Genomic DNA, 15590 nt, shown 5'->3' with positions numbered 1-15590 from the left:
GAATGCAGGGGGAAGGAAGCTGCTCCTCTGGGAATGCAGGGGAAGGAAGCTGCTCCTCTGGGAATGCAGGGGGAAGGAAGCTGCTCCCCTGGGAATGCAGGGGGAAGGAAGCTGCTCCTCTGGGAATGCAGGGGGGAGAAAGCTGCTCCTCTGGGAATGCAGGGGGCAAAGGCTGCTGTGCTGTTCCCAGGTCAGATTGGATCCAGGTAGGAATGCTTGGCTCCTCCCCTGGGCACAGCATCTCCCCATGGATGATGGAATTTTCTCAGCCATGCAGGGACACTCAGTGGCCATGAACAGCAGAGATCTCCTGGAGGGAGGGTTGGGTGTGGAGGAGATAAAGCAAACTGCCCAGTGAACAGCAGAAAACTGAACTGCTCCTCCTCTACCAGAAAGGAATATAATACCCCTATTTCCAGCCTAAGACATGTACCTTAACAGAACCTGTCCCTCTTCCCCAGATTGCAGGAGTGGACTACGTCTACTTTGTGCAGAAGAACTCTCTGAACAGGCGAGAAAGGACTCTACATATAGAAGCCTACAATGAAACCTTCTCTAACAGAGTCATCATTAATGAGCACTGCTCCTACACAGTGAGTAACAACAGACCCTTGCTGGGGCTGCAGATGGAGCCAAGGCACTGTTCAGATCTCAGGGCTCAAACAGAGCTTGGGTTGTTCCTTGCTTTTGCCTTGCAAGAAAAAATAACCAACATGTGGGAAATGAATTTCTAGAGAATGTATGCATCTGTATGCAAACCTTGAGATAAGAAATGCTGACTTAGAAATGCCATGGAATAGGACACACATTGTTGAGAGACAAGTGGAACTAGAAACAAATTTCAAAGGATGGCCTTGCAGTGAAGACTGGATACTTTGGAGAAACAGAACTGTGAAAGATGCATTGTAGTAGGACCCATGGAGGGTAATTTTAGATGATTGGCTTTAAGACATTTACAGCATGGTGTGGCAAAAACTGATAGGCCAAGAAATGCTTATAATGTATTGTAATTAGGAAATAGTTGGCTTCTGATTGTCATGGCATGAATTATAACATCTGTATTGTCTCACCCTTCAAATGAGACTGAAAATGGAATAAAAGTTTTTAAAACACCTCTCAGTTACCCCATCTCTGGCTCAGAAAAGAGCTTAATCCAGCACCAACACACTGCCCTGAGTGATAATTGTTAGTGGTGTAATACACTTGCCTCAAAAACTGAGACATGTTTGGCACTCTCTTGCATGAGCATCTTCTCAGAGCACAGAACACAACATAATTTGCTGTTTTTGACAGCTCTGTTTAGGCAAATCTGTGCTTTGTAGCAGCAGTGTGGGACTTGATGAGGCTTTTGACACCCTGACAGAACTGCTAGAGGAAAGTTCAGCTGATTTGCCTTCTGCTCAGCTCAGACAGGAGTTCACTGAGTCAGCTATGTGTTTTAACCTACCTTTTTTCATTGTTCTTGGTCTTCAGTGCAAATGTTGATGCAGAGGAGTCTGGTGGCAGGCCTGCTGCTCTGCTCTGGTCATGGCTTATTTCTGAATGAGTCAGCTCACCCTCATGGGCTCTTACAGCATGTACTGTAGCAGTAGAACCTCAAATTGATGTTAAAGGTCAGGTCAGAGCTAACAAATGTGACTGATTTATCTGTATTGTAGCACTCTTTCTAGGTCATAACATTTTCTGTTGTGTTTAACCTGTGGTTAAAAGATCACTGAGTGCCAAACCCATTTGACACTATTATCTAATATTTTTATGATTATTTCTGCTGTAGCTTCCAGGGTAAATTTAAGAATACTCTTACCCTTACCTTCAGTTTTTATGTGAAAGCTCTGTTTAAACAGGGGAAATGCTGTATAGAAAAGTGCATGTGGTAAATATGTACAAAACACCACACTTCTCTATGCCCATTTGTTCTACTCAATTGAGAAATTAGGTAAATACAAAACCAGGTTTTTAATGGAATAATAAATTGTTTCTAAAAGTTCAGTTTTACTAAGGGTAACTTATAATTGAATCAATGAAAATACAGGACGATTCTTAAATTATGTTATTATCAGTTGTACTTACTGAGGCTGTACAAGCTATCCTTGTACCTCTCATTCCCTAATGCAGAAACAGAAAATGGAGGCAAAAGGTTTGTTTTTTTTTCCCCCTGCAGTTGTCTCCTCATACAGTGTTGATCCTGTTCTTAGTCAAATTAGGCATGTTTTGAGGGGGAAGGAAACCCTAAGGCATGGGGCCAGTTACATGCTCAGAAATCCAGCCTTTTGTGATGTTTTTATAATGAAAAATTCAGAGCCCAGCCTAGAAACTTCTTGAACAAAACTATTTCAGCTGAAGAGAGTTTAAAAAACAGCTTTTTTGTAACAGTATCAGCATCAATTGCAGAACTGTTTAGGTTGGAAAAGCCCTTTAAAATGGAGTCCAACTAAAAGTGTGTTTCAGGATCATGCCAGTAAAGCAAGAGATAAGCCAAGAGGGAAGGTGTTAGCTGAGTGAGGAGTGTGCACTTCTTTCTGTGGCATCATCAAGGGAGGACAAACTAAAACAGTTTTTGTTCTGCAGAATGCTAAATACCTGCTAGGTCAGTGTGGGAACAGTGTTTTGGCTGTCCCTTGGAAACATGTTGGGAGTGCTGCCCCTGCCCTTGCTGCAGGGCTCAGCCTGGCTGAGCTGGCCCTGGGCTATCAGCCACAGCTGTGGAGGCTTTTACCCTGTTCCTCACACACCCTGCAGTCCCAGCCCTTATCTGAACTGAGAGACTGTAGAAATGTGCACTCCTCTGGCTCTTGGCTGGTGCATTTGTGCTTCTCCACCCTCCCCTTTCTTGTTAAGACCAAAAAAAAAAAAAAAAAAAAGGGTTGTGGGACCAAAAGCTTCTCAGCTTTTTGTCCTTTGGTGTTGCCTCTTCCCAACTGTGAATCAAGGCAAGCAAGACACTGCAAATTCCACTTGAATGTTTTTGACTGTGTGAACCTGTAAAACCAGAAACATTTCAAATGTTGTGAGGGACAAAAAACCCTAAATGGAAAACTGAGCTGTATGATCTTTTGACTTGTAGGTTCATCCTGACAACGAAGATTGGACCTGTTTTGAACAGTCGGCAAGTCTGGATATCAAATCTTTTTTTGGTTTTGAAAGCACAGTGGAAAAGATTGCCATGAAGCAATACACCAGCAATATTAAAAAGGTTAGCCTGCAGTTGGGAAGGATGTGCCTGGCTTCAAGTTACCAAAAGACAGTGAGGCTGCTGCTAAGTAACAGGCTGCTCTGCTCAGAAGCCTGGGCTGCTTTGCTAAGGGCCTGGGGCAGTGTGTCTGTGTAAGGGCTATTTCAAGTGAAATCTTTAGAGGTCTGAGCACTTAATTTTCAGCCCAATTCTTTCTGTGTCTAAATGTGTGGGTTTTTCTGTAGCTGAAGTAAATTTTCTTTTTTGAAGGGAAAAGAAATAATAGAGTATTACCTGAAGCAGATGGAGGAAGAAGGAATAACCTTTGTCCCTCGCTGGACTCCTCCTGTTGCATGTAAATCAGAGAGCAGCACATGCCACCCAAGGAGACCAGTGTCACCTGCCATTAATATCCCAGAGTCTGCCACAAAGGAGGGCTTGAGCAACAAGGAGATCCTCAACACCTCCAGCAGCCCCTCGGAGCCCACCGCAGGAACACCCGATGGTAGGGGGTTCTGATGTGTTTTACTGGGAAGCTTTTTACTGGGGAGGCCCTCAGCACTAGGCAGTTTCTCCTGGGCAGCTGAGGAGCTCCACATTGCTCCTGAGTTGGTGACATGCTGTGTTCAAGCATGGGGCACCAAGCAGTGACATGTGATAGAGTTCAGGCAGCTGTTACAGGCTGAGCTCGTGAGTAGAGATCAGGTATGAGCAGAAGAAATCTGCTGTTCATTGGGTTGCAAATGAACAGTCTGCTCTTACCCTGAAATTCAGGGATAGATGTAACAATAGGAAGGATGGGGAGGAAACAGCTGAAACATCCCTAGACAGTCTTCTGGGAATTTGGGAAATTCTTGCACTGGGAGATTGAAACTTCTCTAAGTATTTCTAGAAGTAGCAAGCCCAGTGGGTGCTGTGGATTGATGAATCTGAGTACACTGGCAAAATGCTTTTACAAATGTCTGCTTTTGCTCCTTCCTTAGCTGCAGAAGGAGACTTTTATCTTCTTCATGAAGATTACTATGTTTGTTTCTTTGCTTATCTTTTCATTGATTCAAGGGAACTTTATTCGGTTCTGACTGTGCCTAACACAGCAGCCACTTTGAGACAGCAGCAAATCAGATAACGTGGTGCTTGGTCAGGTCAGGATCACTCTAATCACCTGTAATCTCTTTTTAGATAAGCTGGATGCAGACTACATCAAGAGGTACCTGGGGGACCTGACCCCGATGCAGGAGAGCTGCCTCATCCGCCTGCGGCAGTGGCTGCAGGAGACGCACAAAGGCAAGGTGAGTTCCTGGGGGTGTCCCCTGCCTCAGAGTGTGTGACACACAAGGTGGGCCCGAGGAAACCTCCTGCCACACCCCCTGGGGCTGACTCTTTCTGCTAAGTGGCTCTCCATGATCAAAACCTAAATTTAAGCAGTGGCAATAGGAGGAGTTCATTGTGATTGTCCAGCTGACTTTGCAGCTGCGGTGCTTCAATAATTAGCTTGAAAGCCTCTCAGACTGTCAGTTTAACTGCCACAGGGGAATAGCATCAGTTTTATAAGTCTTCCTGGTTTCTATAATGACCTTATTTTTACATTTGTTTGTTTTGGCCAAACATCACAGTCTTAAATACTGAAATGGGGATAGGAGTGGAGCACTGATAGCAAGGCTTGGGTTTTTCCAGTGACTTGTGATTTGCATGTGTGTCTCAGCTTCCTCTAACTTAACAATAAAACACAGTTTGTGTTCTGTCCTGATTTATTTAAATTGGACTGGCTTGGTATGGTCATAGAGGTGGAAATGATTACATTAGAGTTCATGAAATTTTTATATCCCTTATGAAGGTAGCTGCAGTGCCTGACAGGGCTTGTGATTTTGTTCCAAACAAAGGCTGATTTTTTTTGAGTAACTCCCAGTGTTACACGCCATCCTCATGCATTGGTGCAGGGCTGCACATTTTTCAGCTTCTATTGTTTGGACTTCTGTTCTTGTTTCAAACCTTGAATACAAAATTTGGTTTGGTTTTGTTAATAGATCCCAAAGGATGAACACATTTTAAGGTTCCTGCGTGCCCGGGACTTCAACATTGACAAAGCAAGAGAGATCCTTTGCCAGTCACTGACTTGGCGTAAGCAGCACCAGGTGGATTATATTCTGGACACCTGGAATCCTCCCCAGGTGCTCCAGGATTACTATGCAGGAGGCTGGCATCACCATGACAAAGGTATGGTTTCAGTACAAAATATGTATTGAACAGCCTTTTTACCTTTTGAATCAAAGGTGATAGTTGTCCCTCTGTTAACTAGAGGTGGCTGGTTAGAACTTCACAGTTGTTATGTACTAAAGACACTTAGATTGCTAGAATGTTTTGGGTTGAAAGGGAATTTAAAATGATCTTGTTCCATCTCTCTGCCATGGGCAGGGGCACCTTCCACTAGACCAGGTTACTCAGAGCCCTGTCCAACGTGGCCTTGGACACTTTCAGGGCATCTGCAGCTTGTTTGGGCAGCCTGTTCCAGTGCATTGCCAGCCCTTAGCTGCTGGGGGCAGAGTCCTGGATCAGAGTCTTTCTTAGCAATACTAACATGCTTAAATCTGCTTTGCCAGGAGCTTAAAAAAAGTGATTAATTGCACTTCTCTAGTGCTCTGAGGTGCTTAGAAGAGTGTTAGGCAAATGCTGAGTGTGCTTTCAGTGATTAAAAGGTGTTTGTAAATAAGTATATCTTCATAATCAATTTATTTCTGAAGTCTGCTGATGGCATAAATGAATATTTATTTGGTGTTACAATCAGCTTAATGATGAGAAGTGGAATGTTGCAAAAACATCAAATAGAGCAGGTTTGTTTAAGAAGAGAAGAAGCTTTGGCTGAATTCCCTTTGTGCTGTGTGCCACAGCCTGACACACTCCCCTGTCCCTCTGCTTTATCGTGCACTGATCTCTCCTTGCTAATACATACATAGAAATGAAACACGCTGGAATTTGTGGCTTGAGGCAAGCTGGGCTCTTTAGATAAGGAAATGATCTCTTACTGTGAGCGATCTGTGCTCTGATTGAGTCTGTTCCCACCAGGCACCGTTGTTTCTGCTCAGCTCTTCCTTTTCCAAGCAGCATATGAAACAGGGCAGGATGCTGTCAGCAGTGGTGGCCAGGAGACAGGGAGGACACAGCAGAAGTTTAATCACAGAGCTTGAATGGTTCTTCCCTGCTGCTCTGGGTTTGACAGACCTCAAACTGAGAAAATGGAAAATGAGAATACGCTCGTAAAGATTTTAGGGAAAAAGACCCGTTAATAAGTCCTGCCTTTCAGCCCGTTCCTTGTCTGTCCTTTATAAATACTTCCTCTGTCACACAGCTGGGTCTTGCCAGTGAGCAGAAAGGTGCAGAATGCATCAAAGGCTTGTTTAATGTTCTTCTGAGAAGTTCTGCAGTCTTGTGGTGAACTTCATGCCCCCTCCCTTCCCCTGCAGTTCCTTTGATCTCTCTTGGAGCATGCCCACAAGTAAAGCACGGCTTTGTCAATAATGGAAACGCCATTTCAGAACTGAGCAGTTCTCTATAATTTAAAACTTTACAGTGGTAGGTTCTTTTTTTAAATCCTCTTTTCTAGTATTGCTCCTTTCCTCCTACATATGCTAAATGTGCCACACTTAAGCTGGCTGAATGCTGTGTGGTTTTTAGTGCTACAGCAAGGGCAGCAGTGATAATGAAGCATGTTGTCTAGAATGAGCCATCAGTGCTAAAGAAAAAAAGTTATTATTTTGGCTTGCAATTAGCATAGATTTCTATACATCTGAATGGTTTTTATTTTGACAGGAACGCTTCAATCTAATGTCTTTTTAAAACCACAAAGCTCTAATGGAATAGAAATTGTACAGTGATAACAAAGCACTGTCAGCTGAGAGTCTCCTTCATGTGTCATTTGGGTGGACCAGGGTTACTGAGCTGTTAGTTTGGGTTTGGAGGCATCTGTGTCTGGGAGGAAGACCTGCTATGAAGCTTAATAGCAGTTTTTGTTTAGTGTTTCAAAAGCTAAACAGTACATTCCAAGATAAGTGTGTGCCAATGTTAAAATAACATTTTCTTTTAGTCCACCTGATAAAACATAAAACACTCTGAACTTCCATGGGGGCTGTGTCTTTGCCAAATAAATAACTAGCCTTGACTCTGCAGTTTTTGTTGTTTGTTGTTTTTTTTAATAGTGTGGTTTTTGTAGTTTCTCTCCTTGTGTCACAAAGGACTTAATGATAATTTGATAACCTCTCTGGCAGCTGCTAGAGGGGAGTGAAGCTGCATGGACAACAAGACTTGAGGGAGATTTTTATGTAGAAAGCTTCCTCTTTTTCTTCTTTTTATATTGCATGCTAACATACTCACTTTTATAAGCTGGTGATTGTTTAGTCTGTGCATTAGAATAGATGAAGCAAAGCTTAACAAGTGTATCACAACTTTAGAGGGAGGCTGGAAGCTGTTTTGTGCAACAAGAGCCAAAGATGCAAAATTAAGAGCCAAAAATGCAAACTTTGATTCTCAATTTCAGCTAACACAGTAATTCACCTTAATGCCTGAGTGATTCCTGTCAGTGTCAGGCTGCCCCAGTGTGCAGGCTGACTGTGGAAAGGCAGGGCTCTAATGCAGAAGGTCCAGCTGAAGCTTATCTCTGGGGCAGAGTCTGTTCTCACCAGGCTGCAGTAGCAGGGCTGTGTGCCAGTTCTGCACAGTGTGCAGTGACAAAGCTGGAGCGTGGTTCCATCCAGCAGACTCTGCAGAGGGCAGGCTCTGGGTGAACACTTGGTTTCATTAATTCCCAGATGTCAGGATGGCTATTTTTCCAGAAATGTTGCTGTAAACTCTCCAGAGTACTATTGCATCATGTGTGATAAAAGCCTTAGAGCCTTCCTTACAGCTCTGCAGTTACAGGAAAGCTTCAGTTCAGTGGTGCACCTGAGCTGTCCTGAAAGCCAAGAATAGTCTGTGTCATTAATTGTGTATATCAAGGTCTGGAGTGTACTGATGTACTCAAAGTCCTTTGAACTTTCCATGAAGTCAGTGAGCTATTTCTGAATCAGGATATGATCATTTTGCAGCTCATTTACAGGTAATCTGTTGGTGTGGCCGCAGAGATTAATGTTCATGTTGCAGTCTGCTCTTGATTCTTCCTGGTGCAGGGGAGGTTTAACTGTTCTGGTTTGTTTCCATCCGAATTTTTTAGAAGCAGCTCTCTCAAAGGTCTCCTGCTGTGTGGTTTGTGTCTCTGTGCAGATGGGCGCCCGCTGTACGTGCTGAGGCTGGGCCAGATGGACACCAAGGGCCTGGTGCGAGCGCTGGGGGAGGAGGCCTTGCTGCGCTACGTGAGTGACCCTAAAACAGCAGCCTTGCAGTTAGAACCCCCTGCCTGTCCTCATGGGCTCATAATGCTTCTCTCGGGGCTGTGTCTCTTCTGCTCCCTGGGTATCTACAGAGCAGTGCAGCCTAACTCCCAAATCTGTTTGGTGGGGAGATTTTACAGGGTATTGTTGCAGGCTGCCAAAAGGTCAGGCCATGATAATATCGTGAGTAACAGTTCTATCAGTTTTTGGTTGGAATACCTCTGATATCGCCTGGTAGCTGTTCCTGGTGTGTTCTGCAGGCTGATGGAAGGGTGGAGTTTCTGGCAGCTCCTGTGGTTATTGATGGGCATTTACAGAGATTCTTCTGCACTTGTGCAGGGCTTCACACCCCAGTCTCTGCTCTAGTGCAGAAGGGAAAATACCACACTCAGGATTTTGTCAAGTTTGTCCTCCAGGGATAAGAATCATGTATTTTTAAAGAAAGAGTGCTTGCCTGTAGTTCTGCCTTCTCTAAAGGCATCACTCAGACTGTTACTGTGGATCTGCTCAGCTTCCAAGCAGAAAGCTGGCAGAATTCCAGGTTTGCACTAACTTTTTGTGACTCCTGGTAATGACAGGAGCAGCCATAGTGACTATTAAAAACAGGGAGTGGGTTTTATTTTTCTCTCTCAGTAGCATTTCCAAGCCAATACTAACTTTTGTTGGCTTGCCCTAGTTCTGTTTCAAGGTTACTTTCTGTGATTTCAAAAGGCAAAAGGGGCTTTAATTTCTGAGTAATTAAGGGTATTTGCAGTGATTCCTAATGAATTCTTTGGTGGAGGAAAAGTTTATGCTGGTTTGATCTTGTAGTTTCAATTAATCTTTGGATAAAAACATATTTACTTTATAATACCTAATGAGTTTGAGACTGTCTTTTCTAAACCCCACTCTTTCTTGTGCAGGTTCTTTCAATAAATGAAGAAGGGCTGAGGCGATGTGAGGAGAATACAAAAGTATTTGGCAGGCCAATAAGGTAAAGTCTGTTCTGTGGGAATGAGCTGCTTTCATGGGGTGTGGGGAGGGAATGTCAGGCAGTGGAACAAGCAGAGGCTAGGCTGTGTCTCACATGCAGGTACAATCATACAGTTAATTAAGAGCCTCCCCAATTAGTGGGGCTAGAGGGAATGTGCCTGGAGAAGCCTGAGGGACCCACATCACCTGCCCCAGCAGCCTTGGTCTTGTGCTCATAATGGTCCTGTTGGGGCTGTTTCTCTTCTGCTCCCTTCTGCTGCAGAGCAGTGCAGCCTAACTCCCAAATCTGTTTGGCAGGAAGATTTTACAGGCACTGGGCATTGGTGCAAGCTGCCAAAAAAATCAGGCCATGATAGTATCATGAGTAGCAGTTCCAGTAGTTTAAGGTGTGGTTTCCATGTCACTTGTTCATCCATAGTGCACTCCAAGGCTCATTATGCTCAGTTCTATTTTGCATTCTCCGTTTATTATGTGTGGCTGCTCAGCTGTTGATCCAAGGTGAGGTCATGAGGCTCCTGTAAAACCTGGGATCTAGTTTTCCAGGTTTTGGCATGACTTCATGTGAAGTTCAGTCAAAAGTGGTTTTCTAGCCCATCTTTAAGTCATTGTAGAGATCTCTTGTGAAAGTGGTAACTGCAAAATGGATTTAAGGACATGGAATGAAGGCAGAACCAGCCCTGAAAAGATGCCATGTTTCTTGAACTCTTTCCAGTTTCCTTCCCCTAATCTGTAAGGTCCAGGGCTGTGGGGTGTGCCTGCTTATCATTTCCCTGTTACAGACTTTGCTGGCTGAGCTCCCTGAGAGAGGTCAAATCCAAGGGAGAAGTCTCATGTGTTTAATGCTGCCTACTGGATCTTTATTTGTAGCCATAATCCTAAAGGGCTGTGTATTAAACATTTAAAGTGAAACAAAGAAGGGTTTGGTGTTTCACAGAAGCCTTATGCATAATGTAATGGCTGCTGGCTGGTGCAGCACAGCTGTAAATCTTGAATTCCTGCCCAGAGCAAGACCTGAACTTGGAAAGAAACTGAAACACATGCTGCAGCTCAGTGGTTAGTATTAAGAACATATCTCTTCCTATAGAAAAAGCTTCTTTCCCTGAGATCTGACAACAGAATTGGCTTTGACGTGTATTGGCATTTGTGCAGTAGAAAATCTGCTCTGTGAATGTCAAATTGCCTCAGAGTAGCATTGTGGCCACTTAAATAATCTCCCAGCAAAAGCAATGGTATAATGTTTGGGCTGACTGTTGACAGGATCTTTTTTTGGCTTCATATGAACCGAACTTTTATCTAGAATCTAAAATGTCTGTGGGAGAATGTGCACAGTGATTATTGCACACCCCTTAAACTGCAGTGCCCACAGGCAGCACAAAGGAACAAACCAAACAAACCAAAACATGCAGAGGGTCCCCACATCTCAGTGTGTTGGGCACTTGCATAAGCAAGGAGAATTTTGATGTTACTGAAATTGTTGTTTTTATCTCTCTCAAATTCAGCTCTTGGACCTGTCTAGTAGATCTGGAAGGCTTGAACATGAGGCATTTATGGAGACCTGGAGTCAAGGCCTTGCTGAGAATCATCGAGGTGGTTGAAGCTAATTACCCTGAGACCTTGGGTCGTCTACTTATCCTAAGAGCACCTCGAGTATTCCCAGTTCTCTGGACACTGGTATGTTTGTAATCCAAGGTGTTCCTCTGTTGTGCCAGTTTGTAAAAGCACTTCAGAGATCAGGCTGCACGTGCAGCAGATGTTGCCATTTGGAAGCATGTCCTTTATATAGGATTCCTGGAGTGGATTAAAAACACCACCTAAGAACCTGATTACACAGTTGGTTAATTTGGTTTCTTTGTGGTGTGGACTTTGCATAGTCAGGATGGTAACACTCAGTGTGATCAAAACTGATTCCTTCAAAATTGACTTGAAAACAATGTAAATTGACTTGAGAAAAATATGAGGGCCTGATCTGTTCTATTTTTCTTTATTTGCAGGTTAGTCCATTCATTGATGACAACACCAGAAAGAAATTCCTTATTTATGCTGGAAATGACTACCAGGGTCCTGGGGGACTGCTGGATTACATTGATAAAGAAATTATCCCTGATTTCCTCGGTGGAGAGTGCATGGTATGAATATAAACTATTTCATATAGCAATTTATTTGTATTTTTTTAAAAATTATTATTTTTCCTCTAAGCAAAGAAATCTGTAAGCACAGAGTGATTCCTGGTGTAGTTTGGAGGTGGGGGCTATGGTGTAGGATTCCAGGATCAGTGCTGTTTTCTGGATCCACTTTAAAAAGACCAGTACAGTGCTTCTCTGGGTTAAGCATCTTGATCAAATACCTCATCAAAGCAGCCAGTCACAGCTAAAAGCCACAGTCTGTTCCCTGGAAAGTTCAGGCAAATTGGTAGCAGAGCTCCGAGCAAGAGCTGTCACCAGCTGATCTAGAGTCTGTGTCACCTTAAAATCTGATCCCATAAGGAGCCCAAGGAACATGAGGCACATCTGCTACGAGGGCTCAGCAAACAGCCCAGTCTCCCCACACAGAGTGTGCAGTTACCCCCAACAAAGCAGAAAAGTGGTTTTACTGCAGGCTGCTGTAATTTCTCAGTCCCTTGTCACATGCCTGTGACAATGCAGCTGTTTCCTGCCTGGGCCCTGGGTGTCAGTTGGATCTGGCATTTTAACATCTTGCTGATAATGTAATTATTACACATTCATGTTTAATGCTTTTGACAACACAGGCTGGGTGTGTTTTCAGCCCCTGTACACTCTTAGATTAATTTCTGTACCATTCTTGAAAATTCATCTGTGTCAGTTCCAATAGAGTCTCAAATGATAATGAAGTACAGTTAGATGTGCTGGACTAGAGCATGTGTTTATCTCCAGTGGGCTGGTTTTTGTTGCAGCAGTAGCTTTCAGTGTTATCTAATTTGGAACTTAAAGCTGGCAAAATCCACTGCTTAAGTAAGCAAAAGTGAATGTTTCCAGAAAGCAAATTGCTACAATATTTCCTGCTAGTTACAGGCAGTAGCAGTCTCTCCTTTCTTCTTTACTCTGGGTATTTCAATAAAAATTACTTCTCTGAGATCTTTTTAATTCTCTGTTGTAATGCAGTTACCAAACACTTCTACTTCCCCAGACACTTCTGTGGAACCTGTTGTCAACTTCATTGCTACAGGCTTCTTAAAACAGAAGTTTGCTTAGGGAAGTTGTGTAATCACTTCCAGTACTGAGCTGTCAGACAGCTGTAACTTCAAAACTGTTAACTCTCCTGGCTGCAGTCTCCTTTTACCTGCTTGAAAACTTTCTGTATGTTCCCACTAGCTATCCTTAAGTTTGGCTACTACTGTTCTTCCAGGTCACTGTAGCTCTATTTTTCTGACTTAGTCACTGTTGCCACTTCCCTCAGGATCTTGAAGTGCTTGCCATCTTTCTTCAGTGTAAGGTGGTGTAAATGATAATTTCAGCCTTTGCACAGTCCATTTCTGGGGTGCTGACTGTTGTGTATGTACAAGATCTGTTCCCCTGGTGTGCAGTTCTGCAAACACCTCACCCAGATAATTTGAAAAATAATTACCTTGTACAAGCTATACAATTGCTTTCAGACTGTTCCCTTCTCCAGAGTATTGCTGAATGTTTGTTTCTGAAGCTGGGAGGCAGAGAACATGATGGGATGGTCACAGGAGATAATTTTTAATGTTTTTTTTTTTTTTGTTGTTGTTGTTTTTAGTGTGAAGTACCAGAGGGTGGGCTGGTTCCCAAGTCCCTCTACCGAACAGCAGAAGAGTTGGAAAATGAAGACATCAAGCTTTGGACTGAAACAATTTACCAGTCTGCAAGTGTCTTCAAAGGAGCTCCACATGAGGTACAGCTCCAGCTGCCCTTTGCTTTCATTTCCATCTCAGCCCTCTGCTCTGAGCTCGGTCTCTTGGCCTGGGAATGCTTTATTGCTTGTTTATTTAGCTCCTGTTCTTCTACCTTCTGGAGCTGGTGCACGGTGATGCCTTAATAGCTGAAGTTTTTGATTGTTATTTTGTTGCCTTTTAGAGAATATCACTGGTTTTCATTCTATTCAAAGCCATATTCTTCTAAGCAAAGCAAGCAGAGGCTGCTGGAAAGCTTCTGAAAGTGAGAAAGATAGACACCCCATTGGGGGGAATTTGTATCTGCACTGCCTTTTTTTTTTTACTATTAAAAAGCCTTTTTAATAGTAGAAACTAAGCCCAGCAACAAAAAAGCTCTGTTCTTTGTCTTTTTTTTTTTTTTTTTTTTTTTTTTTTTTTTTTTGTGTAGGAGTTTGCCTTTGCTGAGCAAATTGCTGTTGCCTAATGTGTCTTTCCTGCCTCAGGTTCTCATCCAGATCGTGGATGCCTCCTCCGTGATCACGTGGGATTTTGACGTGTGCAAGGGCGACATTGTTTTTAACATCTTCCATTCCAAAAGAGCCCCACAGCCTCCCAAAAAGGACTCTCTGGGAGCTCACAGTATTACATCTCCTGGTGGGAACAACGTCCAGTTGATAGACAAAGTCTGGCAGCTGGGGCGTGACTACAGCATGGTGGAGTCTCCCCTGATCTGCAAAGAAGGGGAGAGTGTGCAGGTGAGGCAGCCAGAGCCCCTGTGGGGGCAGATGGAGCCCAAACTGCCCCCACAGGGCACTTCTTACTCACAGCCCTGACAACTGAGTGATGGTGACTCAGTGCTGGGCTTGTTTTTGGCCAGTTGCTGTTCCAGGCTGGGTGCTGCAGGGAACAGGATGGGATTTAGGTGGGATCTGCTGGGAGGGTAAGCTGCATCAGGTCTGCTAGGGACTGAAATGGATCAGCAAGGAGCATGGGGAGACCACCTAAAATGCACATCCAGAAAGAAACAAAACATGCTTTGGGCTTTGTAATTCATGCTTTTTAATTCTGACAGTTATTTACTGAAGCAAATATTCTGTGTTTGAGGAATATCACAGTGCTTGCCCTCAGTAATAAGAGAAAGCTGGAAATCATGTCTGAGCTTCTGTGTGTTTGCCCTCTAATGGTCAGTGTAAGAGCTCCTGATGGCCAAAGCTCCTGAAGGGTTTTTTATGCCATTATGTCCTTTAATTCCAAGTTTGATATGACATGCAGCATGTTTAGTCACACACTGCCACTGCTGTTCCTGTTGACTTGAAATGAGTCAAACAGCCTCTGAAAAAGCAGCTCCTTAAGTCACCAAGATGGAAATGTTCAACTGGAAATATGGACAGTGACCTCTCAAACTATGAGGCAGAAGCCTTGACTGCTCTTTTCACAGTCTCAAAGGACAGCTGTGAATGAAAATAAATGGAAAATGGATATTGTTTTAAAGCAGAACTTATCCTTTCAGCATATTAAATCCTAACCCCTCAACACTGTCGAGCTGCTGGTGTTCCATCCCAGATTTGATAAGGATGTTGTGTGAAAAGAGTCACTCAGCACTGCCATTTGCTGAGGAGCTGAAATATTGGCATTAGGCAAAAATTCTGGGCAATGTAGGCACTTTTTCTAAGCTTAGAAAAGAAATGTCAAGCCTACAAATCTCTGTTGACCAAGTTAATTTTTGATTTCCGTTGTGTCTACTTGCAGGGCTCCCATGTGACCAGGTGGCCTGGCTTCTACATTTTACAGTGGAAATTCCACAGCATGCCTGCCTGTGCTACAACCAACCTGCCTCGTGTGGATGATGTGCTGGCATCTCTACAGGTGTCCTCTCACAAATGTAAAGTGATGTACTATACAGAAGTGATAGGATCTGAAGATTTCAGGTATGTTTGGCCAAGGGCAGCCAATGTCAAACCTTTCTGACTATTTCAGGTCAATGTCAGCTTCACTTAAATTCAAGTAAATTGTGAGGGCCTTAAAAAGCTGCACTGAGGGCAACTAAATTATAAAAGGGGTTAATTAGTTGTCTTGTGGCAATATCACTGGTCACTTGGCTCTGCTTTGAGAGCTTGTTTGACTTGGCAGGTTCTCCTGTAGAAGGAAGTGCAATTCAAATTCCAGTTGTTGAATTTCATTTTCTACCAGTGGATAAACTTGACTGAAATTAAATCTGTCTCTTTAAACAGCATCTGGT

At 43.5% G+C, this 15590-nt stretch overlaps 1 protein-coding gene across 2 annotated transcripts in view; it reads left to right on the top strand.

Moving 5' to 3' along the window:
- The window catches only part of SEC14L1 (SEC14 like lipid binding 1), a 43085-nt gene that overhangs the window by 24747 nt on the left and 2748 nt on the right, over nucleotides 1-15590 (top strand). For both annotated transcript variants that reach the window (XM_021535799.3, XM_085556951.1), the window contains exons 4-15: nucleotides 462-593; nucleotides 3065-3193; nucleotides 3443-3677; nucleotides 4352-4461; nucleotides 5197-5386; nucleotides 8423-8511; nucleotides 9432-9502; nucleotides 11001-11172; nucleotides 11493-11627; nucleotides 13237-13371; nucleotides 13855-14106; nucleotides 15101-15279. In XM_021535799.3, the coding sequence (XP_021391474.1) occupies nucleotides 462-593; nucleotides 3065-3193; nucleotides 3443-3677; nucleotides 4352-4461; nucleotides 5197-5386; nucleotides 8423-8511; nucleotides 9432-9502; nucleotides 11001-11172; nucleotides 11493-11627; nucleotides 13237-13371; nucleotides 13855-14106; nucleotides 15101-15279 (1829 nt within the window). The remainder of the gene's footprint in view (nucleotides 1-461; nucleotides 594-3064; nucleotides 3194-3442; nucleotides 3678-4351; nucleotides 4462-5196; nucleotides 5387-8422; nucleotides 8512-9431; nucleotides 9503-11000; nucleotides 11173-11492; nucleotides 11628-13236; nucleotides 13372-13854; nucleotides 14107-15100; nucleotides 15280-15590) is intronic.

Source organism: Lonchura striata, chromosome 18, assembly GCF_050655825.1.
Source record: "Lonchura striata isolate lonStrDom1 chromosome 18, ASM5065582v1, whole genome shotgun sequence".
Classification (NCBI taxonomy): Eukaryota; Metazoa; Chordata; class Aves; order Passeriformes; family Estrildidae; genus Lonchura; species Lonchura striata.
Note: the sequence above shows the minus strand (reverse complement) of the source record. Positions and strands in the feature narration are given on the sequence as shown.